General features: G+C 38.8%; 1 protein-coding gene across 3 annotated transcripts; it reads left to right on the forward strand.

The window, feature by feature from the left end:
- The first annotated feature begins 109 nt into the window (after positions 1–109).
- Positions 110–27,576, forward strand: csf1rb (colony stimulating factor 1 receptor, b). Of its 3 annotated transcripts, none has more exons than XM_061898968.1 (22): positions 110–1,444; positions 4,769–5,065; positions 5,131–5,412; positions 8,384–8,520; positions 13,982–14,141; positions 14,209–14,518; positions 14,580–14,695; positions 14,764–14,872; positions 14,934–15,094; positions 15,156–15,256; positions 15,319–15,445; positions 15,524–15,628; positions 18,228–18,338; positions 18,402–18,540; positions 18,656–18,717; positions 18,794–18,882; positions 18,951–19,073; positions 19,135–19,246; positions 19,316–19,415; positions 25,276–25,396; positions 25,613–25,706; positions 25,776–27,576. In XM_061898968.1, exons 1-22 carry the CDS (start codon positions 1,384–1,386, stop codon positions 25,829–25,831), a joined length of 2,973 nt encoding a protein of 990 aa, XP_061754952.1. In that variant the 5' UTR covers positions 110–1,383; the 3' UTR covers positions 25,832–27,576. The 3 variants fall into 3 exon arrangements, with proteins under 3 accessions (XP_061754952.1, XP_061754953.1, XP_061754954.1); XM_061898969.1 differs by having other exon boundaries at positions 119–1,444; positions 4,814–5,065; XM_061898970.1 differs by lacking the exons at positions 4,769–5,065; positions 5,131–5,412 and having other exon boundaries at positions 122–1,444.

The following is a 27,576-nucleotide window of genomic DNA, read 5'->3' on the forward strand; positions in this document are numbered from 1 at the left end:
ATGCGGTAAAAGTAAGCATGCGCTAATTACTTTAAAACCTCTTCTCACTCTGGCACTTACCAAAGGTATGCAGTAAACATTTGAGTGTGATGTAAGCTTGGACCTTAAGTCCTACTGAATAGCTCTTAATCTTCTTCCCTTTATGCGATTTCAAATGACCGGTATTGAAATCAGCCTCCTCCATTTTGAAAAGGATGACAGGGGAAGTGTCACTCGTGATGTCACGAGTTTGACCAGGCGGTAATACTAAGCATGCTCTAATTATTTTGGGAAGCGAGTTTGACCCGGTAGTAATTCAAGGCAGGCGCATACTATATGCCCTGCGGTAATTCAAAGAAATACGGTAATTATAAATAAGAATATAGTGTGGCGGACACTAGGACCTGTTGTAGTTCCCAGGTGGGGGCGTGGTTTTGGTGCATCTCCCTGGTGGCGCCAGAGACTACATGGCAATGCAAGAATAATTTTATTCCGGCGTAGCAGCGCTTAGAATGTGTTTCGACCCCAGAATGCAGGGACGGCAGGCAAAGTGCAGATAAAAAGTATTTAATAACAAAATAAAGAGTGCTGTAGAGATAACAATGATCCAGAGGCTTCCTGATTGGCAATCAGAGACCGTTGTGTCGCGATTGCCAACAGGTGAGGGAGCCAGGCATCAAAGTAAAAGTGTAGTAGAGGCAAACCGGAAGTAGAACTGCAAATAACAGCGCTGGAGAGGAAACAATACAAAACACAGGAACGTAAAGAAACCAAGAGCTGTTATATTGCCACACTGGTGACCCCGTTGAACGCGCTCCCGCAAGCGGACGCCGGCGCCGCGACAGCGACGATTGTGGCCGACATGCTCCGACGACCCGGCTTCGTGGTTCTTTCAGTCCGAAGGGCTGTTCCGCGTGGGAGGTACAGCCCACGACGACACCAAGCACTACCAAGTCATCGTCGTGAAGTTGAAGACCCTCTCAAAGAACTGCTGCTCAGAAGGTACGGTCTCTGAAGTCTGGATTACGCTATTCTTGTCGGCCAAAACGAAAAAGGAAAACGGCAAAACAAATGCCACCTTTCTACTTAGCTACGAGTTATTTCTTGAAATCAATAGTGTTTTTCACCTTTGCCACTCGCAACTTTATTTGGCCCCGCGGTGAGACTTTGTTTAGGTACTCCATTCCGGCAAATGGACTAGTTTGTGACTAACTGTTTGGCCGTACTATAACCGACTTATGCATAACTACTGTGTTTTGATCCTAAGTTTTGCATAATAGGATAATAATTGTCGCACTCACTGGTTGTCAGGACTGCTGTTGGATGTCTGAGGCTGTAAGCAGGGGGCGGAGCCAGCATCTGGCATGAAATTGAGCCTCTTAAGTGTCAGTCAGTTTGAAGAAGATGGCGATGAAGGCGTTCTGTTTTCTCCTGCTATCAATCATCTCCGGTGGCTCCACTGAAGGTAAGGATAAGAAAATGCCATTTCTCTAGTGTGAACGCCCCAATGATGCAGCTGAAATATGTCAAAATATGTTTAAATGTACAGTAGGAATGGTTTGAATATTGAAGAATGCGAGTTGAAATGTTGGTAGAATGTAAAATAGAATTTGAATGATTGTAGAATAGGTTTGATTGTTAAAATGGTTTGAATGTTGAAAATCAGAAACTAGTGAAACTTTGTATGGATATAAAAAAAGATACATGTATGTTGTAATAGTTGAACTTCGACTATATGATTCATGGGTGTACAGCAGCAAAAGTATCTAAAAAAAAAAATGCTCCGGGATTTGAATCCAAGTTACTGGGGTGAGGCCAGCGTGTAATCTACTGAACTAAACAGACTGACTGTCATAATAATGTACAACTTTGGTTGTTAAAGGGAGCGATTAAACTGTTGAAAATGACATTGGATTACCCAGAATTCTTTGCCGCATCGGTACTAAGTTTTCAGTTAATTTCGGGGCTAAATAAAAATTCTTTTTTTTTTTTTTACAATAAAGTATTTACCTGATTGTCCATCCACCCATCCCTTTTTCTACCGCTTATTCCCTTTGGGGTCACGGGGGGCGCTGGTGCCTATCTCAGCTTCAATCGGGCGGAAGGCGGGGTACACCCTGGACAAGTCGCCACTTCATCGCAGGGCTTTACCTGATTGTGTGAAAAATGTACTTGCAAACAAGCTAACATTTTTTTTTTTAAACACATTTTAAAAAGTTAAAACCATAGCTAAATTTGGTAGAGGAACTCAAAAGCACATAATTACATCACTACAATTCTAAATTATGATTTTTGCAGCATCAATACAATATGTAAAAAGGCAATAATCTGCAGAGGTTTTGGCTAATTTCACACTATTAAAGGTTTTCTGTTACTACAACAAATATATTTCCTGATAGTAAATGGTAAATGGGTTATACTTGTATAGCACTTTTCTACCTTTTTTAAAGGAACTCAAAGCGCTTTGACACTATTTCCCCATTCACACACACATTCACACACTGATGGAGGGAGCTGCCATGCAAAGCTGTGGAACATTTACTTGTATTCAAGGTTAGTTATACAGGGGAAAAAGATAACTAAATGAGAATGGTGGGGGGAGCACCAAATACATTGTCCTATATTTTAGAAAATCTTGACTACTTTAAAACCAGGGAATTTTTGGGTAAAAAAAAATAAAAAACAAGTTTTATTGTCCTGATCAAGATGAATGTTTTTATGGAGGAAATTAGCTAAAAGGTGTGGGAGGAGTCGTCATAAGAAAAAAACGGGTAGAAAATACAGGAAAATAATGAATTGCTGTAAAATGGGTAATATTGGAGGTGTCCTGGAAGCGCTGAACATTCTGACGTTTGAACGGGATGAATCGGATTAACGGTTTGGGTCGTTTAGGTGGACGAAAAACGTTACGGAAGAATAGATTAATTTCGGTGTAGCATTCACATTATTATATTGTTAGTAAGTAGCAAAACAATATTGGTAACGATGCAATAATAAATGTATTTTTAACAAGTGATTGTATATAATGACAGAACAACACTCGTAGGCTAAAAGTTAGAGTACGTTCTAGAAGCTCCCGGTTTGATGGTGGAAATCTTTGCCATCCTAATGAGGACAAGTGTGTCTTCTTCCTCTTTTCTTTCCCAGACCCATAACTTCCAAACTGCTGATAAGCGTTAAACACAAAGTTTCACTTCTGTTTTTCACGTCATTTCAACTGTCACGTCAACAAAAATTTCTTGTCCTGACTTAAAGCAAACTTCCCTAACAAGTTTTTTCTTTGTTGTTGATATTCTAAAAAACCCAAATGGACTTTTCTGTTCTAAATATTCACCGATTGATATCGTTCTGGTTCAACAGCTAAATCTGAATTAGTTTAATCAATCCAGAGCAACATGTAATATGAAGGCAGCTGAAAATATTACTTCTTATTTGTCCTAATTATATTTGACGTATTAGGCAATTGCAAAGTGTATGTTTTTCTAGTCAGGCACTAGAAAACCAAACAAAAACAATTGTATTATGATTAAGACATCAAAATATCAGATTTTAAAAAGGTATTTATTTTTATTGTTAATATTTTATTTGTTGTTTTCATTTATTTCATTGTACAAATTATTATTTACAATAATAAAAAAACTAAATATTGTATGAATTTCACTTGATTTTAAATAAAATGTATTTTTCTTTTTGGTTAACAATATAATTAATTTATTTTTTTATTATTTTTAATTAGTGTTAAAGACATGCACCTGGGGATAGGTTGATAGGCAACACTAAATTGGCCCTAATGAATAAATATGAGTGAGAATGTTGTCTATCTGTGTTGGCCCTGCGATGAGGTGGCGACTTGTCCAGAGTGTACAACGCCTTCTGCCCGATTGCAGCTGGTATAGGCTCCAACACCCCCCGCCACCCCCATAAGGGACAGTCGGTAGAAAAAAATGGATGGATGGATCTACAATAATGAAAAGACAAAATACTATATGTATTTCCTGTTCAATACAAACAAATCCAATCGATTTTAAATAAGTTTTTTTGTTTTTTGGTTAACAAGATTAGTTTTTTTTTTGTTATTATTATTTATTAATTCTATTTATTCAATTATAATGACTTATTTACAATAATAAAATAACAAAATATTTTATGAAATTATTTTTTAATACAAACAAATCCAATTGATTAAAACATTTTTTGGAGGGTTAACAACATATTTTTTTATTATTTATTGAATTAATTTTCATTGTTTTTTTTATAAATGAGTGTTATTATTTACAATAATGCAAAAAATAAATATCGGATGTATTTTTAATACAAACAAATCCAATTAGATTCTAATTTTTTCTTTTTGGTAAACAAAATATATTTTTTAATTATTATTGTATTTATTCTTTAAATTATTATTTACAATAATGAAAAACTAAATTATTTCTTTTTTAATACAAACAAATCCAGTAAAAGTAACAATATTTCTTAAATTATAATTTATTACTATTATTACAATTTTAGGATTTCTTGTATTGATTTATTTTACTTTTTAAATCATTATTTTCATTAACAAAAATCTAAATATTGTGTATATTTTTTAATACAACCAAATGTAATTGGTAAAAAGTAAATATTTTACTTATTGTTAAGATGTTTTTTAAATTATGATTTTTTATTATTATTATAATAGTATTCATTTATTTTACTTTTTAAATTAATCTAAATATTCAATATTATTTCCTTCTTAATACAAACAAATCCAATACATTTAAAATTAAATGAGGCTCCGGTTTATTCCTAGGTGGGGTAGCCACGCCCCCTGTCAATCACCTGCTCTTCCTTCCAGACATGTCTCCACCATCCATTCATCTCAACTCTCAATCGCTACTGAACGGGTCTGAGGTGGTCTTGAACGCCAGCTCCGCCTTCAGCCTCAGTTGTCAGGGCAACGCTTCGGTCCAGTGGTCCACCACTGCGTTTCGTTCGCCGCCCGCCCAGGATGGCGTCCTGGAAGTCCGACACACCGGAACGTACCGCTGTTCCTACGTCAACCAGAGTCTGGAGCATTTGCACACTCAAATCCACCTGTACGTCAAAGGTGAGCGAGGCCACGCCCCCTTTTTTCACAATCGACCGCCATTTGACCTACTTTTACTCGGGCAGACCCGTCCATCATCTTTGTCACGCCTCGTGGGATGACCCCCACCGTCAAAGAGGGCCAAGACTTCCTGGTCAGGTGTCTGCTGACAGACCCGTCCGTCACAAACCTCACCCTCCAATCAGAGGACCAACAACTCCCCAATGGCATGAACGTGACCTTTGACCCCCACAGAGGAGCTCTCATCCATAAGGTCCAGAAAAACTTCAACGGACGTTACTTCTGCTCGGGATCCAAACTTGGGAGACACTTCAGATCCAAAAGTTTCAACCTGCTGGTGGCACCAAGTAACTTTCTTACCTGTCTCGGTCTCACCTGTCCTACTTGTCTCTCTCCGTCTCACTTGTCTTTTGCTCTCTTAAAGGGGAACTGCACTTTTTGGGTAATTCTGCCTATCATTCACAATCATATAAGACAAAAGTAAAAATCGTCTCGTTCTCGGTGGTTAGCAAAGCAACAGTTCATCCTCAGTATATTCAGCTTCGAAAAAGATAAGGTTGTGAATCCTCATTCGTCCAAAAATAGTCGACCTCGTTTTCTGTTACCAAGTCTGCCGTGAATAGAAAACACACTTGCGTTTGATTCCAGAAGTAGGAACACATTTTCTTGCAGGAAGTCGGAAGTGCACTGCCATGGAAACGGAAATAAATGCGCCAAAGAACTAGTTCCTGCTGTGCATAAAATGACCAAAATACGATAAATATTGAACATATTGTTGTGAACGTGTCTGTTATTACATTATATATATACTTGCAGTGTGTAAATAAAAGTTAATAGGGGGTTTTGGAGTAGTTTTAGAGGGCTTTGAAGGTTACAACACTGACTCCTATCAGCTGCATCTTCCAAGTGTTTTTTTTATCATCTTTAAAATCCAAAAAAACATGTGAGGTGTGTTCTTGTCTCATGATTGTAAATGATAGGCAAAAAAGTGCAGTTCCCCTTTAACTGTCTGTCTCCATCTCACCTGTCTTTCTATTCGTGTCTCATTTGACCGTTTACCTGTCTGTCTTTGTCTCACCTGTCTTTCAGTCTTAATCTCACTTAACAAGTTTGAACTGAGAAACTTATTTTATTTTATTTTTGCAAATAAACATGAACTTAGAATTTAATGGCAGCAAGACATTGCAAAAAGGTTGGCACGAGGGCTTTTTTACCACTGTGTTACATGGCCTTTCCTTTTAACAACATTCAGTTTGGGAACTAAGGAGACCATTTTTTGAAGCTTTTCAGGTGGAATTCTTTCCCATTCTTGGTAGGTGTACAGCTTAAGTTGTTCAACAGTCTAGGGCGGGGGTCGGCAACCCATGGCTCTGGAGCCGCATGCGGCTCTTTATCGCCGCCCTAGTGGCTCCCTGGAGCTTTTTCAAAAATGAATGAAAAATGAAAAAAGATGAGGGGGGAAAAAAACATATTTTTTGTTTTAATAGGGTTTCTGTAGGAGGACAAACATGACACAAACCTACCTAATTGTTGGGGCGGTATAGCTCGGTTGGTAGAGCGGCCATGGCAGCAACTTGAGGGTTGCAGGTTCGATCCCCGCTTCCGCCATCCTACTCACTGCCGTTGTGTCCTTGGGCAAGACACTTTACCAACCTGCTCCCAGTGCCACCCACACTGGTTTAAATGTAAAAATTAGATATTGGGCTTCACTATGTAAAGTGCTTTGAGTCACTAGAGAAAAAGCGCTATGTAAATATAATTCCCTTCACTTTATAAAGCACACAGTTTATATTAAACATGCTTCACTGATTCGAGTATTTTGCGAGCACCGTTTTGTCCTACTTATTTTGGCGGCCCTTGAACTCGCCGTAGTTTGTTTACATGTACAACTTTCGCCGACTCTCTAAGACGTGTTTTATGCCACTTCTTTTTCTGTCTCATTTTGTCCACCAAACTATCAACGTTGTGCATGAATGCACAAAGGTGAGTTTTGTTGACGTTATTGACTTGTGTGGAGTGCTAATCAGATAGTGAAGTGAATTATATTTATATAGCGCTTTTCTCTAGTGACTCAAAGCGCTTTACATAGTGAAACCCAATATCTAAGTTACATTTTTAAACCAGTGTGGGTGGCACTGGGAGCAGGTGGGTAAAGTGTCTTGCCCAAGGACACAACGGCAGTGACTAGGATGGCGGAAGCGGGAATCGAACCCGCAACCCTAAAGTTGCTGGCATGGCCGCTCTACCAACCGAGCTATGGTGACTGCCTGACAGCAAGCTAATCAATGCTAACATGCTGTTTAGGCAAGCTGTATGTACATATTGCATCATTATGCCTCATTTGTAGGTATATTTGAGCTCATTTAGTTTCATTTAAGTCCTCATAATTCCATTGATATATCATGACACACTATATGTATGTAATATGGCTTTTAATTTTTTGTGACTCAAGATGGATTTGTTTTTGTATTTTTGGTCCAATATGGCTCTTTCAACATTTTGGGTTGCCGACCCCTGATCAAGGGTCTCCGTTGTGGTATTTTAGTACCACAACTGTACTAAAATACCGTTTTAGTACCGTTGTGGTGCGTTTACTAGTATTCTAGTACCCGCACACTTTTACTATGAAGCCATGCTGTTGTAACACGTGGCTTGGCATTGTCTTGCTGAAATAAGCAGGGGTGTCCATTGTAACGTTTGCTTGTGAAAGATAGGCAAAATTCCAAAAACAGTGCAGTTCCCCTTTAACTGTCTGTCTCCGTCTCACCTGTCTTACTCTCACTTGACTGTCTTCCTTATCTATCTTTCTGTTTCTCATTTAGCAGTCTCACCTGTCTGTCTGTCTCACCTGTCTTTCAGTTTGTCTCTCACTTGACTGTCTCACCTGTCTGTCTCTCACTCACCTGTCTTTCAGTCTGTCTCTCACTTGACTGAATCACTTGTCTGTCTCTGTCTCACCCGTCTTTCAGTCTGTCTGTCACTCGACTGTCTCACCTGTCTATCTTTCTGTTTCTCATTTAGCAGTCTCACCTGTCTTTCAGTCTGTCTCTCACTTGACTGTCTCACCTTTCATTCAGTCTGTCCGTCACTCGACTGTCTCACCTGTCTTTCTGTCTTACACTCACTTGACTGTCTCGCCTGTCTGTCTGTGTCTCACCTGTCTTTCAGTTTGTCTCTCACTTGACTGAATCACTTGTCTGTCTCACCTGTCTTTCAGTCTGTCTGTCACTCGACTGTCTCACCTGTCTATCCCTAGCTCATCTCTATTTCCACCAGTCTCTCAGTTGACTATGTCACCTGTCTGTTTCCCACCTCCAGGACATCGTCATCCTCCTCAGGCGTCTGTCAAACAGAGTGAATTTTTCCGCCTGGAAGGAGAAACCTTCGAGGTCACCTGTGTGACAAGTAACCCCTCCCACTTCTACACTGTCACCTGGACACACCCCCATGAGCAGGTGAGAAGTCAGACGCTACCTTTAGATGGCCTTCATGTCCCTAAAGACGAAGTTACATGCTGTATTTGAAGACAGATACTTCTGAAACATTACATGTTTTGCCGACATTAAAATGTCTAATGGTGTGTATTACTTAGTTCGTTACAAGTAAACAAACTGACAGTAATTGTACACACAAGACTTACAAGCTCATACATCCCAATATCTCTTAGCAATTTTTCCAATCAAAATGAATTAAAAAATCCATTAAAAACATTTCAGCCCTCAAAAAACATCAACATTTGAACATAACACTTTTGATAAAAGAAACGCATTTTAAGATAAGTAGAATAAAATATAGCACAAACAATTACAGTAGTTTTATGAAGTAACAACATATTAATGTACATAAGTTACTGTGAACAATATATTTTTTAAGCTGGTTTCATATTTTCATCAAGTGTCCGCCATTAAATTAATTTCAACACCCTCGTCATTACATCCTTTTCAATTATTTCCTCAAATAGTGCAGTGAATTACTATTAAAAACTTGAGCACTTTTTGCACTGTACATCGTTTTAAATCTGGACTTCAAACCAGATATTGCCACTTTTAACTCTTGCTTCAGGGTAAACCGGGTTCTGCTCTTTGTTTTTATTACATGAACCAAAGAAAAACTTCCTAAAGAGCTATGATGTGGCAAAGGGGTCGTAAAATGGCAAGAAAAAACACACAATTCAGCAATTTCCTTAGCATGTAGCTTGTTGACCTGATTGCTACATGGTTCTTCCCTGTCTGACAAAAACAATCTTCCAACTTCCCCGATTTATTCTTCTTTCTTTTTTTTTTTACCCTGTGCTAAAAAGTCACATTTTGGAGTCTGGCTACCAGAAAGTCAACAGATAACTCTGAGCGATCAAACATGTTGGCATCGATTAGCTTAGTCTGTCATTACATTGAATCTATTGATATGTTAAAGATTATTGTTTTGTATGTATGTAAGAAGCAGTATATTCTTACATTTTTTTAAACAATTGATATAGATTAGAAATTCGCAAAATAGAATCCTTTAGAACCCAAGAAATTAATCTCGCTCCATTAGAATTATGATTATTAATAGAAACAATATTGTTCTATTTTAGTATATATCAATCAATATTTACTTATATAGCCCTAAGTCACAAGTGTCTCAATGGGCTGCACAAGCCACAACGACAGATCCCAGATCAGGGCAAGAAAAAACTCAATCCAATGGGAAGTAAGATAGCTACACAGCCATTTCAAAACATTTTCAATTTAAAAAATGTTGTCAGAAGAATTTTAAAATCATCTGTATTCAAAAGCCTTAGGTAAATGTAAAAATAAGCAAAGTATAATTCTTATGATATAAATCGGTTGCGATCTTGTCGACAAATTGTAGCAGACCCATGTTTTTTCAACCTTTATTGAGCCAAGGCACATTTTTTTATTGGAAAAAGTCCGAGGCACGCCACCAGCAGAAAACGTTCAAAAATGACACTCAGTAACCTATGTTGACAACATAAACTCGTCCTCATTAAATACCTGACGTCATTGTTCATATGAATTCAAACAGCTGCCATCTACTGGTATGGAAGAGTATTACATCTCTAGAAAGCACAGACACTCAACTACAGCACATTGTAATTATTGGTTTGCAAAAACCGGATGCATAATTTCGTGCGGCACAATGGTTGAAAAACCCATTTTTTAATCACAGTCTGTACTGATAAATATATTAAATACACATTTTAGACAAATATTTTACAATTCTTGTATAAAACCGCAACTAATTCTCTTGTCTTAAAGCAGACCTGGGCAAATTAAGGCCTGGGGGCCACATGCGGCCCGTTAAGATGTTCAATCTGGCCCGCCGGATTCCCAAATATTTTTTTTAGATCTTTAAGATGGAAACTGTAGCTGCCGTTATGATGTGCAGTGATTTTTACAACAAAGTTCTAAAGCTTAGGGATATATCAGATTGTAGGTGGGTTTTTTTACCCTCTGCGTTCATGTTTCTGTTTGTTGCTTTTCGCTTGATTGTAAAATATTTTGATCGAAAGGTGTAACATTCATATGTTGTTAATATTCAGTGTTTTATCGTTCATAGTTAATATTGTATAGTCCACATTCTGGGTGACTCATTCAGTTGTTTTTTTAAAGGGGTCTGTCATAACATTTTTAGCTTTCAATCAGACATTATTGTGATGTTTTGAATTAGTGTTCCTATAACACGACCCAAGCACACGTACTGTACAATACATTTGAACAGCTTACATTTATATATATATATATATATATATATATATATGTATATATATATATATATATATATATATATATATATATATATATACATATATATATATACATGTGTGTGTGAGAGAGAGAGAGAGAGATTGATATACCAGCCCCCAGACACATTTTTTTCTCAAAATTTGCCCCGTGTCAAAATAATTGCCCAGGCCTGTCCTAAAGTAAGAGAACAATGTAGTTAGCTACCTGCTGGCTGCTATCTACTGGTATGAAAGAGTATTACACCTCTAGAGAGCACAATCAATCAACAACAGCACATTATATGTGGATTATTGTAGCTGAGATAGGCTCAAAGGGAATAAGCGGTAGAAGATGGATGTATGGATGGTTTGCAGCTGAGATAGGCTCCTGCACCCCCCATGACCCCGAACGGGACAAGCGGTAGAAAATGGATGGATGGATGGTTTGCAAAAACTTGATGCATAATTTCGCGCGGCACACTGGCTGAAAAACATATTTTTTAATCTGAATCTGTACTGATGGGAGATCAGATAAATACAGTTAGCAGACAAATATTTTAAAATTATGGTATAAACTAACGTATCTACTTATTTTGAGTCACTGTGGGACTTTTTTTTTTTTTAAATCATGTCATGGTGAAACTAGTAAGGGTGTCAAAAAACAAATCTATTTTCAAATAATTCACGATTCTTAATCGATTAAAAAAGTAAAATCAAAAATCGATTTTTAAGTAATACAAAACTTCATCAGATCTTTTTAGTAATTTTATGGAGAAATGTAGTTGTGTGAATGCTCCAAGGCATAAGGTTTTCTATACCAAAGATCATTTATTTATTCAACTTCAATTTAATGTTCTATTTTTTCTCCAGATTTTGACGCGCTCTACCGTCCACATTTTTCATCTGATTCAAACCGTTTCGACATCAAACTGCTCAGCATATTCGCTTTCCCCTTGAAAAATTCCCAGATTTCCCAGAATTTCAGGTTTTCCGGTACATTTTTCCCATTCAAAATGAATTGGCCATTTTTCAAACTTCCACCATTTCCACATTTTTCAACCGATTCAAACCATTCCACCTTCAACACATTCCACTCATCCTGGAAATTCAAAGTATTATTTTTCCAAGTTCCAAAAAATTCCAGGAATTCCGTTTTTTTCAAACCCTTTTTTTTGGCTACTACTCCTTCCACATTTTTCAACCCACTTCAACCATTGCGCCATCCAAACATTTCTCTTAATTAGGACAAAAAACAAAGTTGTTTTTCACACTGGAAAAAATCCTGGTTTTCCTGAATTTCCAGGAATTCCTTAATACCATTTTTCAGTTAATGTTACTGCTTCAACATTTCTCGACCGATTTTAAAAAATTCCAACACCAACCATTTCAACTTATTCAGAACTTTGAAGTTTTTTGTTTTTTTTTACCATTGTCCCAAAAAAATCCCACTTTTCCTGAAATTCCCAAATTTTGGGGAAATTCCATTGAAATCAACGGGACATTCTTCAAAATTCCACAACTCCCACATTTTTCATCCGATCAAACGGTTGCAACTTCAAACTGCTCAGCATATTCGCTTTCCCTTGACATTTACCGAAAATTCCCAAATTTTCCAGAATTCCAGGTTTTTCGGGACATTTTTCACATTCAAAATGAAATGGCCATTTTTCAAACTTCCACCATTTCCACGTTTTTTAACCGATTCAAACCATTCCACCTTCAACACATTCCACTCATCCTGGACATTCAAATTATTATTTTTCCAAGTTCCAAAAAAGTCCAGGAATTCCTAGAAGTCACGTTTTTTTTTTCAAACCCTTTTTTTGGCGACTACTCCTTCCACATTTTTCAACCCATTTCAAGCATTGCACTGTCCAAATATTTCTCTTAATCAGGACAAAAAACAAAGTTGTTTTACGAACTGGAAAAATTCCCGGTTTTCCTGAAATTTTTTAATACAATCTTTCAATTACAAATGTTATTGCTTCAACATTTCTTGACTGAATTGAAAAATTCCAACACCAACCATTTCAAGTCGTTCAGACCATTCAATTTTTTTTTTTTTTTTTTTACCATTTTCCAAAAAAATCCCGCTTTTCCTGAAATTCCCAAATTTTGGGGAAATTCCCATTGAAATCAATGGGACATTCTTCTAAGTTCCAAAACTCCCACATTTTTCATCTGATTCAAACCATTCCAACTTCAAACTGCTCAGCATATTTGCTCTAACTAGACAAATTCCCCAAATTCCCAGATTTCCCAGAATTTCAGGTTTTCAGGGACAGTTTTCCCATTCAAAATGAATTGGCCATTTTTCAAACTTCCACCAGTTCCACATTTTTCAACCGATTCAAACCATTCCACCTTCAACACATTCCACTCATCCTGGACAGTCAAAGTATTATTTTCCAAGTTCCCAAAAATTCCAGGAATTCCCGTTTTTTTCAAACCCTTTCTTGTTGCGACTACTCCTTCCACATTTTTCAACCCACTTCAACCATTGCACCGTCCAAACATTCCTCTTAATTAGGACAAAACACAAAGTTCTTTTTCGCACTGGAAAAATTCCTGGTTTCCCCGAATTTCCAGGAATTCCTTAATACCATTTTTCAAATAAAAATGTTACGCTTCAACATTTCTCGACCGATTTCAAAAATTTCAACACCAACCATTTCAACTCACTCAAAATGTTCAAGTTTTTTTTTTTTTTTACCATTTTCAAAAAAAATCCTGCTTTTCCTGAAATTCACACATTTTTGGGAAATTCCCATTTAGATCAATGGGACATTCTTCAAAGTTCCACAACTCCCACATTCATCATCTGATTTAAACTGTTCCAACTTCAAAATATTCAACCTATTTGGGAATTGTGTGCTTTACTTAAACAATTCTAAAAAAATTACAGGATTTCAGTTCAAGTTCAGCATTCACACGCAATTCCTTCAGGGATTGCTTCATCTAGTTAATCATAGAACTAACACTAAATTTTATTAAAAAGTATTGATTTTGAATCGAGGCACGATTCTGAATCCAATGATAAAACCCAGGAATCGAATCGAATGTGTGCCCAAAGATTCACAGCACTAGAAAGTGGTGACACAAAAATTGGGGACAGACACCATCATCTTTTATCTTGTATTGGCCAATATGAAAAAAAATGGACTTGGCGGTCTGGTTCTTTTTTCCAGGCTCCAAACATCACGGTGACTCGTCACTACAGCAGCCACCTGCAGATGAACAGCACTCTGAGCGTTGTCGACGTGACTCGGAACGACAGCGGACGTTACGTGTGCACGGCTCGCAACGAGGCCGGCGAGGCGACGGCAGCTGCGACGCTAAGCGTCCTCGGTGGGGAAAAGAAGTTTCGCCGGGTTCACGTGATGGAAGAGGACTAAACATGTATTCTCTCCGTCAGACGCTGCCTTCCTGAAGGCGTTCCTACAGCGGCGTGCTCATGTTCCAGGCAACGCGAACGTGAGCAGCGGCTGGGCGGAGCTCAGCGGAGAACTGCCAGCTAACGCGACGGACGACTGGGAACTACTCGCTAACGTTAGCGCTGACAAAGAGGGCGCTGATGTGGTCGGCGGCAGCGTGGTTTACGTGCAAGAAGGCGGAGACGTGGCATTGACGGTCGCCGTGGAAGCGTATCCGCCAATCAGGAGCCTGGACTGGATGATGCCGACACACACCAAGACAACGCAGAGCTACACGGCTAACAGTTACAGGTTAGTTAGCATGATGACACTGGTCGTGGTTGTGTGTTTGTCACAGCTCGGATGTTTGCAGGTCGCTAACGAGCCTGCGGCTGCGTCGCGTTCGCTACGAGGAAGAAGGTCGTTACGCTCTCCGATTCGCTAATTGGTTCTTCAACGGCTCCCTGACCTTTGACCTGCGAGTTCTCCGTAAGCAAACGACCACGCTTCCCTTCGTCTTCACTCTGACGGATGTTTTGCCACATTTGAACCCCAAGGCGCGCCGCGCAGCCGCATCACAGTGGACAACGACACGCTGACCTGCAGCAGCTCGGGCTTCCCCCTTCCCACAATGCTTTGGGTCACCTGCGGCGGCCTCGTCCACACGTACGTTCCGCCGCACCCCCGCGTGGCGCTCCTATCCCACTGACCCTGACTTCCTGTGCAGGTGCGGCAACGTTTCCGGGGATCGGGTTGAGGACGTGGCAACACAGGAAGGGGAGGAGCTTAAGAAGCACATGCCCCTCCCTCAGTCGCCAGCCGATGACGTCACCATCGAGTGTGTCTCCTTTAACAGCATGGGACTCTCGCGGGACGTCTTCATGCTTCGTAAGCGTTCCACCGTCACCATCTTGGTTCTTAAGTAAGTCCTAAAACTGGACTTTTGCAGGAAGTCAGAGTTTCTTCAAGCAGCCTCGTTTCATCGCCTTGAGTGGCTCCGTTGTGGTGCTTTTGCTGTTCTTGTTGTTTGTCATTCTACGGATGAAAATGGTTAGTACGCCAACGACGTCCTTCGAAATTGTCCAAAACTATGAGAAATGTCTGCCGCCCAGAAACCAAAATACGAAATCCGCTGGAAGATCATCGAGAGCTGCGACGGCAACAACTACACCTTCGTCGACCCCAACCAGCTGCCCTACAACCTCAAGTGGGAGTTTCCCCGAGATAAGCTCCGCCTCGGTACCTTGACTTCTCACCGGCGCTTAAAATTAGAACAAGCTTGCATTAATTAACCTTTGACCCCTCTGTCTTCGCCAGGTGCTGTTTTAGGCTCGGGGGCCTTCGGAAAGGTGGTGGAGGCCACAGCGTACGGCCTCAGTACCGAGGAGGACGTGACCCGTGTGGCCGTCAAGATGCTCAAACGTCAGTCCCAATTTTGGACTTTTATCAATACTGCCATCCATTTTTCCACTGATCTTGATCAATCATCAGTCATCCATCCATTATCAAATTTTTATCTATCTTTAATAATTAATCTATTAATCGTCAATAATTATTCCATCCATCCATCCATTTTCTGCCGCTTATTCCCTTTGGGGTCACGGGGGGCGCGGGTGCCTATCTCAGCTACAATCAGGCGGGGTACACCCTGGACAAGTCACCACATCATCGCAGGGCCAACACAGATAGATAGACAACATTCACACTCACATTCACACACTAGGGCCAATTTAGTATTGCCAATCAACCTATCCCCAGGTGTATGTTTTTGGAAGTGAGAAGAAGCCGGAGTACCCGGAGGGAACCCACGCATTCACGGGGAGGACATGCAAACTCCACACAGAAAGATCCCGACCCCGGGATTGAACTCAGGACTTTCGTATTGTGAGACAGACGCACTAACCCCTCTGTCAGTGTAAAGCCCTAATAATTATTCCGTTAACCATAAATCATCAATCAATCATCCATTTTCAAAGAAATAATCATCAGTCAATGTTTAAATATTTACATTTCTTTAATCAATCAATTTTTCATCAATCAATGATCAAATATTTATTGATCATTCATTAAGCAATCATCAATTATCCATGGACTATTTATTAAATCATCTATTAGTTATCAATTATCTATAATTCATCCATTATCCATCAATCAATTTTTCTTCAGTATAATTTATTCATTAATCAATCAATTAATAATCAAACATTCATTAATCATGCATCAGTCAATCATCCATTATTTATTAGTAAATTGTATATTAATCATTCTTCCATTATCATCAATCATCATTCAATCTTCAATTTGTCATCAATAAATCATCCATCGATCATTTTAATCAATTATTCATCAAAAAATCAATCAATGATCAAATAATGATTCATCAATCAATCATCTATAATTATATAAATGTTTCAATCAATCATATATCAATCATTCATCCATTATTCAGATATTCATCAGTTGTCATCAATCATGTATGAATAAATCAAACTTTAATTAGTCAACGATTAATCAATCAATCATCAATCAATGATCAAATAATCATGCATCAGTCAATCATTCATCAATCAATCACTCATCGTTTTTTATCAGTTCATTATATATTATTAATCCATTCTTTATCATTAATCATTTATTTTTCCATCAATTAATCTTCCATTGTCCATCAATAAAGCATCCATTGATCATTGTTATCAGTTAATCATCAATTATTCATCAATTATTCGACGATTAGTCATAAAAAAAAACAATGATTAGATATTCTTTGACAATTCATCAATCAGTCATCCATTATTTATACATTTATCAATCAATCATTCATCTATCATTCATAAGTTATTCACCTGATAGTCATCAGTTGTCATCAATTATGCATCAATAAATCAAACTTTAATTAGTCATCAATTAATCATTCAGTATTCATTTATTGGTCATTCATCAATAATCAATTATTTAAGAAACATTCACCAGATATATATTCATCAGTTGTCAATCATTTATCAATAAATCAAACTTTATTCATTAACAATAAATCAATCATTCATTCGTCATTCATACCCCAAATGTTAAATGACTTATCATAAATCAATTGATCAATAATCATCAATCGACAAATAAGTAAATTGGTCATTAATAATTCATATATAATTTTTTTATCAAACACTCAATCCTTTATCAATTAATTACTAATAATAAATTCAGTTACTTTCCATTATTCATCAATCATTCACTAAATGTTCATCAATCAATCATACATCATTCAATCATCTTATTTTTCCATCATTTACAAAATATGAATCAGTTATCAATGATTCATCAACAAATTAAACATCAGTCATCAATAATTAATCAAATATTTATCAAGCATTCATTATTCACAATGCACACACACACACTTGTTTGTTGCCTTCTTGAGACATCCGAAAAATGTCTACTTCTTTAAGACCACCCTTTTTTAGATATATAAAGATTTGCATTTACAACATTAATAATATATGCATACTATACAAATACAAAAAAGGCAGGCTTTTAGTCTTTTTTAAATGTATTTTTTTGTTTGTAAATAGTTTTTAATCTTCATTATTTACTTCGTTATTACAGTATGACTCTATATACATATTTTATTATTTTTATAAATATTTGCCAAAGAGGGCGCATTTCATTTTCTTTCACACACTTATTACATATGTTGGCCAGAGGGGAAGCACGTCATATATTTAGACAGACTTGTTATTTTATATGTTGACCAGAAGGGGGAGCACTTTTAAAACCGACGCACAGTCAATTTTAAAAATCCCTTTTTTTTGGGACCACCCTAATTTTGATATATTTCACCACCAGTGGTGTGAATCGGACATTTTCTAATAGATGCAACGGTTTTCCTTATTGAAACCATGATTTCAGTCTTAAAGGTACTTTTCCTTGTTGATGTCTCAAGAAGGGTAGAAATACAACACACACACACACACACACACACACACACACACACGTCCATGTAAACGTGTGCACGTTTTTCACACAGCGAGCGCTCACTCGGAGGAGCGGGAGGCTCTCATGTGCGAGCTGAAGATTCTCAGCTATCTCGGTTACCATGACAACATCGTCAACCTGCTGGGAGCCTGCACTCAAGGAGGTGAGAGTGAAAGGTCGCAACATTTCTACAAACACACTTTTATGGGAAACCTCTATGCACCAGGCCCCATGCTGATGATCACGGAGTACTGTAGCCATGGCGACCTGCTCAATTTCCTGCGTGTGCACACCCAAGACTTCATGGCGACCATCTTGAACACCAAATACTCCAATGTGATGGGTCAGGACGGCAGGCTCAGGAGGTCCATCACTTTCTCCTTCCTAATCTCTCTTTCGTTCTTGTCTTTTTTCATCTTCTTCCTCTCAGGTACTGACAATGAAAGTACTGACAATGTTGTGTGTCTTCATTCGTTGCAGTGACAGCGGGATCTCATGTTGTTCCGAGTATCAGGAAATGAAACCAATGCGTTCACCCTCAGGTAATAACACTCACGCACAATCACACCTAACAACGCACACACACAACCAACTTGTGTGCATGTTTGCGTCATTCAGGTGCGCACGAGGAGCGTTTGTCTGTCAACGAACTTATGACGTTTTCGTACCAGGTGGCTCAGGGTTTGGACTTCCTGTCATCAAGAAATGTAACAACACACACGTGCACACGAATGCACATTCACTGACTCACTACACCTCACTCTGTGTGTGTCAGTGTATCCACAGAGACGTTGCAGCGAGGAATGTCCTACTAACAGACCGCCATTTTGCCAAAATCTGCGACTTTGGCTTGGCAAGAGACATTCGCAATGATGACAGCTACATTGTCCAGGGCAACGTTAGTGACTACACAACAACAACGTGGGGACCACTCTTCATCACCCTTCTTTTTTTGACAGGCGCGTCTTCCGGTCAAGTGGATGTCTCCGGAGAGCATCTTTCAGTGTGTTTACACGGTACAGAGTGACGTCTGGTCCTATGGAGTCCTACTGTGGGAAATCTTCTCCCTAGGTAAACCTGGCAACACCACATCATCTCTCTAACTACATGGACACATCACCTGTGTACCTACATGCTCAGGTAAGAGTCCATACCCCAATGTTGCTGTGGATACCAACTTCTACAAGATGATCAAAGATGGATGTCACATGGATCAGCCTGAATTCGCTCCAGCACAAATGTAAGCCCCCAAACAATTGTTTGTTCTTGTCAATAAAGTTAAAGGACAATTAGGTGGTTGACGATAGCAGGTGAATGTCCTTGTCAGTTAAGTTTAGTTTATTAAGGATCCCCATTAGTCTACACCGCAGTGGGGACTATTCTTCCTGGGGTCCAGGCAAAAAACATCACACAACCACAAAACAAAAGATTAAAATGCAGTACAACATGATCCAATAATAAATTGTCATAATACAAAAATAACAACATCAAAGAACCAAAAAATACTAATAACTTTTGTTACATGATTTTCATACCAAAGATAAAAATAGCAATATAAAAATAGATATACTGTGTACATTTTTGCAAAAATAAAACAAAGAACCAATGGCCTAAAATATACACATTAGTGTACCAAAGACAAACAATAAGTGACGAAAAAGTATCATCCATCCATTTTCTGCTGCTTATCCCATAATCAATAAAATACTCAATAGTCAATAAAACAGTCATGACATTAGGTACAATCTAGAATAATCTCTTTACGCAATACTTCTCCTTTTAGTCTATTCTTAAAGCCCACTATGCTGGTGATTGATGGCAGATATTGTGGAAGTCTATTCCAGTAAGTGATTGCCCGATACATTAGTCTTTTTCAAAACATCACTTTTGGGTTTAAGATGGGTGAGAGCATCTCTTTGGGTTAGCCTGGTACCGTAGTTGTGACTGTCACTGGCAAGCAACAGCTGATAATACAGATATGAAAGTTTATGGTATGTATCGATGTTTTTTAAAAATAGAATCAAACTACACGCTAGTCTTTCATCAACTTTCATCCATGACAATTCATGATGTATGATCTCAATGCCAGTCCTAAATGAGCAGTGGACAGCTAGTTAATTGGCCTTTAAGTGGATAAACAGCATGTTAACTCAATAAAGTAAATTGGTGGTTTGGTGGTCAACCACAGTGCATTATTGTCCTTGTCAATAAAGTTTATGAATGTTTAAGTGGTCAATGACAGCCAGTTAACATCCTTGCCAATAAAGTTATTTGGCGGTTAAGTGGTCAACAACAGCCGGTTATAATAAAGTTCATAGGCGATTAGGTAGTCAAGGACCGCAGGCAAATGTTCTTATCAATAGAGGTAATGCCTTGTTTTGTGGTTCGCAATGAAAGATTAACTTCCTTGTCAATAACGTTAATGGGCGGTTAGGTAGTATACGACAGCGGGTCAACCTCTTTGTCAATAGAGTTAATAGGCAATTAAGTGAGCAGCAATGGGAGGTTGTCAATAAAGTTCATGGGCAGTTAAGTGGTTAATGACAGCGGGTTAACACCCTTGACAACAATGTTAAGTTGTTTTTGACAGCGGCTAATGTCCTTGTCAATAAGTTTATTAAGTTTATATAGTATTGTTCTTGTATTATATTGTTTGTTAAATGTGGAATGAGTGAGAGGGGTTGGGATATTATAAGCATCTGCTTCATCCAACCCCTTTTCAAGCCTTGCATGATTGTCTCTGCCAAAATCTAAAAAAGAAAAAAAAAGTGTTTTGTTGTACTATGCAGGTTTGAAATATTTCAATCAAATAAAGTTCATAAGCGGTTAGATATTTGGCAACAGCGGCTTTATGTCTTTGTTGTTGTCAATAAAGTTCCTGAGCGGTTAGGTAGTCAACAACAGCGAGTTAACATCTTTGTCGATAAATTAATGGGAAATTAAGTGGTTGATGACAGCGAGTAATTTTGTCGTCAAAGTTCATAGGCGGTTAGGTAGTCAGTGACAACTGGATCACGTCCTGGTCAGTAGTTAATAGGAGGTTAAGTGGGCAGCAATGGCAGCAGCGATGACCAAGAAGAACACGGAGTTGGAATATAATTACAACACTTTATGTACATATTTATATAATATTTACATATTTATATAATATTTAACTACAAGCTCCATTCACAGACAGAGTCCCATTGCTTTTATGAGTGGTCGAGCAAGTCAAAAGCCCCCAAACAATATTTATATTTAAATTATTAAAAAAAAAATTTATATATGTGGCGGCCGTAATTCTTTCGTGGCGGGCCGCCACAAATAAATAAGTGTGGGAAACCCTGCGGTTGGTAGAGTGGCCGTGCCAGCAACTTGAGGGTTCCAGGTTTGATCCCCGCTTTAGCCATCAGAGTCGCTGCCGTTGTGTTTTTGGACAAGACACTTTACCCACCTGCTCCCGGTGCCACCCACACTGGTTTAAAAAAAAATGTAACTTAGATATTGGGTTTCACTATGTAAAGCGCTTTGAGTCACTAGAGAAAAGCGCTAAATAAATATAATTCACATTCAAAAGTTTTGTTTCGATGATTCCCCCTCCGAAAGTTTGTGAACAACTCTCTTTCGCCCGTCTTTCTTTGCTTCGATACATTCTTGGTCGTAGCGTCATGTTCGTAGCCCATTCTAAGATCATTTTTTGAGGCTGTTTGCTATTTAACATCAGCTTAGCCATTGGAGGTGTAATATTTGTTATTTGTGCCAATATTACAGCAGAACTCGGCTTTTAACTTGTCAGGATCTGCAGATGCCTGGTGTGACATCATAGGTCAATGGGAAAAGCAACACATTTATCCCTGCTAATAGGAAATAAGTGCCCCCCAGTGTACGGGAGGCACACAGTGCCTGACCAATAGTTACGTTAGAGAGTGTGAAATCAGACTAATTTAGTGCATGGAAACTTAGTGAATTCTAGCGGGTTAAGTGGTCAACAACAGTGGGTTAACAATAATCAATTTGCAATATACAGTAGTAGTTTATGGGCGGTTAAGTGGTTGATGACCGCAGGTTAATGTCCTTGTCAATAAAGTCATGCTGTTTTAAATTAGATTAATCACACTTGATTTTGATCACAGTTCATTACTTGTTTTCTCAATGTAGATTAATTCCATACATTGAAAATGATTGCACATCATTTATTGGTTGAAAATTTAGTAATGGTGTCTTATGAAGTGCAAATTTTTTTAAACTTCTGGAACAACGTTAACAAAGTGCTGATAAGGCGAAATTTGCCACACAGTAATGGAGTAGGAGTCTTCTCACTCATCTTTGCACCTGGTCACTGAGCGTACAGTCTTTCAGCTAACCTTTCGAAAAGGGGTGCAGCGGATCAAAAAACTCACAGTTCGGATCGTTTCTCGGATCAGAGTCACGGATCGGATCATTTTTCGGATCAGCAAAAAAAAAGAAAAGACAAATAAACAGAAGTTTTGTCTTTTTGTTTTGTAACACTTTTAAATTATTAATTATTAAATTAAAATATATCACGTTAAAGTTAATATCTTATTTTTAACATAATTAATGAAAAACAGTGCCACCTAAAAAGGCATTTCTCCTTTCTCTAAACTTGGACCAATGACCATTAAGAAAAAAAAAACATTTCAATCAATCAATGTTTACTTATATAGCCCTAAATCACTAGTGTCTCAAAGGACTGCACAAACCACTACGACATCCTCAGTAGGCCCACATAAGGGCAAGGAAAACTCACACCCAGTGGGACGTCGGTGACAATGATGACTATGAGAACCTTGCAGAGGACGAAAGCAATGCAACATAAGAATGCACAACAGCTTCCTTGAAACATAGGTAGTGAAATAAAGCTTGAAATCTGGAGCGATGCTGCTGTCTTCCACACTTGGAGCCATGGATTGTAGAGTCCTTGTTTTCAGTGGCAGGATCATTGACACAGAAGGTGAAATTACAGTAGAGATGTAACAGTTTTGAGGGGTTTAAGCACCTGGAGGACCTCCTCTTTCACTCTCACATCATCAGACAGGATGATGAGGTCTTTGACATTTTTCTTCAGTGTATTGTGGGTCAATGCAGAGTATATAGCTGCCTGGTGCTCCAACATATAAGTGGAGTTCCACCTTGTTGGGACATCATGTATGAGCTTCTGAGTAGGCAGCTCTAGCATTTCTTACTTTGTCTTAAGCACATAAGTACTATAGCTGTTGTGCTTGGGTGGAAGTAGGAAACCCTCCTGATCCTCCCAAGAAGGCGCTCCATCCTATTGACTGAGATGTGATGCCAAATTCACTACATATACCTGTGGTCCCAGTCCTGCCTCATTCACTGCATGTATTTGATTCTTGGCATTATCAGTTGTGACTGGGATATCTTTATCTTCCTTCTCCTCCACTGGTTGTGTCAGTACCTGCGCAAGGTAATTCTTGTAGAGGGGGCGTGTCTTCTCATCTCAGTCGTAAGTGCTTATCGTCACAGTTCCCCTGGACCTCCACCCTTCTGTCGTGAGCGCAACAGATGACGCTCGGGATATTCCGTCCACAACTCTTTTTTTTTTTCTCTAGCTCATAAAAATCTGGCACAATCTTATCGCTGAAGTTGATGTCATAATGTGGCTGACACACTATCAGCATGTGTTTAAAGGCCTACTGAAACCCACTACTACCGACCACGCAGTCTGATAGTTTATATATCAATGATGAAATATTAACATTGCAACACATGCCAATACAGCCGGTTTAGTTTACTAAATTACGATTTTAAATTTCTCGCTGAGTTTCTCGTTGAAAACGTCGCGGAATGACGACGCGCGCGCGTGACGTCACGGACTGTCAGGAAATATTAGTGCAGCACCATTTGAAGCTTAAAGTCGTCTCTTTTCATCGCGCAATTAAACAGTATTCTGGACATCTGTGTTGCTGAATCTTTTGAAATTTGTTCAATTAATAATGGAGAAGTCAAAGTAGAAAAGATGGAGTTGGGAAGCTTTAGCATTTAGCCACACAAACACACGGTGATTCCTTGTTCAAAATTCCCGGAGGTGAAGCTTTACTATGGATCAGAGCGGTCAAGAGAACATGGTTCCCGACCACTTGTCAACCGGAAGGTTTCGGTGAGAAAATTGTTAAAAAGTCGCCTCTTACCGGAGATCTGTGGAGTTTGCGCCGTCCTTGTATCTGCCGTGACTAATTCCCTCAGACACTGCCCTCAAGACACCCCTGGACACACCCCTCCGACTATCAGGTACTATTTAACTCACTAAAACACTAGCAACACAATAGAAAGATAAGGGATTTCCCAGAATTATCTGAGTAAATGTGTCTAAAAAACATCTGAATCCGTCCCAATGCAATCGCCTTTTTTTTTTTTTTAACTTTATTATTTTTGTATTATTATTTTTCTAGTCTTTCGCTTTTAATATCATCATCCACGCTCAAATTAATGGGGAAATTGTCGTTTTCTCGGCCCGAATAGCTCTTGCTGCTGTAGGCTCCCATTGAAAACAATGTGAAGACGTGAAGAGCCCTCACCCTTGTGACTTCATCGTCCGCGACTTCCGGTAAAGGCAAGGCATTTTTATCAGCACCAAAAGTTGCGAACTTTATCGTCGATGTTCTCTACTAAATCATTTCAGCAAAAATATGGCAATATCGCGAAATGATCAAGTATGACACATAGAATGGACCTGCTATCCCCGTTTAAATAAGAAAATCTAATTTCAGTAGGTCTTTAAAACCCTCGTTTTGCACAATGGAGTCTGCACCTATAAACAAACCGATTAAATGGCACAGGGCGTTCAAGCTCCTCCGTTACTCCGCTCGCCATTAAAACGCTGTGCGAACAACTTTTTTTTTTTCATAAATCAGACCGCGGATCACGTGTGTCCCGAACCGAAGATATTGATCCGAACGGATCACGGATCAATGTTGATCCGCTGCACCACTACTTTTGAAAAGACTGAACGTGTGGTCGGAATAAATTGTGTGATTAATTTGGGGTTATACATGATAAATGTGGTATGTTTTTGTGATTAATCACGGGTTAATTCATTACCTTTGACATCTCTACAAGAGTTAACTGAAAGTTACCTTCAGGTACCAGCTGATGACTCTGTGTTGGAATCTGGAGCCGACAGACAGACCGACCTTCAAAATGATTGGTGAGATGATCGAGAAGCTCCTCCCTTCCTGCAACAAGGCAGGTCAGAGTGAACAGGTGAAGACATTGATTGATTGATACTTTTATTAGTAGATTGCACAGTACAGTACATATTCCGTACAATTAACCACTAAATGGTAACACCCGAATAAGTTTTTCAACTTGTTTAAGTCGGGGTCCACGTTATTCAATTCATGGTAAAAGACAAAAATCACACACCTGAGTTCAAGCTGATTTGGTTTCAACGTTACGTTTTTTTCCCTACCCCTCAAGCCAACGTACAAGAATATCGACGAGTGTGGAGAAGAAGAGGAGTACGAAGAAGAGGAGGTTAGAAATGGAGAGTCACTGAAGGGGGAGGAGCAAAGTGAGTGTTACGCATTTTTCCCTTCACGGAGCTTCGAACACTACCACTGAGTGATTCTTTACTCATCAGGTGGCAGCCAGGAAGACGAGGAGGCGAAGAGGATGAACATCTATCAACTTTCATGAATCTTTCCACTAATCGTGTTGTTCTCATCTCATCTCATGCAGTTTTACGGTCTTCCTCCATACATGTCCTTCTCAAATAGTGGGGCACGGTGCGAGGCCAGGTGGGAGCGTGTGTAATCTCGGGGAAGATGCTTTTTTTTTTTTTTTTTAGCCGTACCAGAATATGCTGAAGCGTATGTAGTACTTCACTGTAACCACAGTGAGAGACGAGGAAAGACCATTGTGTTGTTACAAAGTTATGGCGTAACAGAAAGTATTGGAGAAGTACTGCTCTATACTGTATAATGCACTGTAGTATAGTCTATACACTGTAAATGTATCGTATACAACAGAGGTGTCCAACTTACAGCCCACCTGGCGTCTTCAGACGCCACAAGTTCATTCAATAAACAATGGCGGGAAGCGCTATATTAATATCATATACAAATAGCCTGGGGTCTGAGTGCTGCCATTTTGTCACCGTTTGGTGGCCAACGAAATTAACCTCCACCATTAAACAAACTTGCAAGGATGACAGCACTGCATTTACATATATAACACAATCCAAACAACCTAGTCGTGGTGCAGAAAGAAAAAATCGACCAGCACAAAAAGTCAGCAAACAATATCACATATAACACAATTGCTCATTGAACTTTGTGGATGTTATTAAAAAAAAAACATCCAATTAAAAAATCTAAATTACACCAATTCATTACAAGGGATGATGGGGAAAAATTAAAAACATTCTCTCTACACTTATCCATGTTTGGCACATTTTAGCTGATTGATAATAAACTTTAAGGTCATACTATTAGTAAACATTCATAATAATTACTAAGTATAAATCCATTTTATTGTTATTATATTAATATGTATATATTAGGGTTGTACGGTATACCAGTACTAGTGAAGTACAGCAATACTAATCATAAACAGTACTACACTGCCTCTAAAAATTACTGGTTCCCCTTTGTCGTGACATTGCTGGGTTAACGAGCAGAGGAGCATGTTCGGCAGCGCACAATCACAGAGTACTTACTAGCAGACACAGTGTGTAGGCAGGAAAGGGAGAATGGACGTATTTTGGCCTGAAAACTAAAGATAAAGCTGAAGCGATAACACTAAAACGCTGCCCTGCACGAGGTGCTTTAAAACATGGCTAGCTAGCAAGCGGCTAACGTCCATCCGCAGTCGGCAGTGTTTTAGCTATTTCTAAATCACTAATCATCGCCTCTATTGCAGCAAATAAAGTACGTTTTCTCACAGGTGAAAAGCTAAACATGCTTCACTACACACTATAGGAGGATACAATAACTCACCGGCGTCAACGCTAACAAGATGGCGCTTCACAATGTAAAAAAAACGCCATGGGTGGATTTACACATGACATCCACTGCAATGATACTGTGAGAATGAGATAGAGATATTTTTAAGTGTTCTTTTTTTAATCCATACTCATGTTTAAAGCAGCTAGTATTTTCCCATGTAGTGTGTCTTCTTGTGACCTTCTTGCTTGTATCTTATGTCAACTAGTAAACTATTGGTTTTGTCTTAAAGGTTCCTGTTTGTCGGCTCACAGAGCTGTTTTAGCCAGTTCCTTATTTGTTTTGAAGAAAACGCCGTGGTTCTTTCTGGGCGAGCGGGGCTGTTTTTACTCTACATAAGCTAACACTTTTTGCTTGAATTTCGACCTCGCTTGCTGATGCCATGGTGGGTGTTGTAAGGGCTGGTCTCCTGAAGCTTCAGTAAAAATTGGTATTGTA

This window comes from Nerophis ophidion, linkage group LG04 (assembly GCF_033978795.1).
Source record: "Nerophis ophidion isolate RoL-2023_Sa linkage group LG04, RoL_Noph_v1.0, whole genome shotgun sequence".
Lineage (NCBI taxonomy): Eukaryota > Metazoa > Chordata > Actinopteri > Syngnathiformes > Syngnathidae > Nerophis > Nerophis ophidion.

Bases quoted from the DNA above. Each gene is read 5' to 3' on its own strand.
- csf1rb (XM_061898968.1), top strand. From the start codon at position 1,384: ATGGCGATGAAGGCGTTCTGTTTTCTCCTGCTATCAATCATCTCCGGT. The intron at 19,416-25,275 runs GTAAGCCCCCAA...AGTTACCTTCAG, and splicing joins GAATTCGCTCCAGCACAAAT to GTACCAGCTGATGACTCTGT. The intron at 25,397-25,612 runs GTGAAGACATTG...CTACCCCTCAAG, and splicing joins AGGCAGGTCAGAGTGAACAG to CCAACGTACAAGAATATCGA.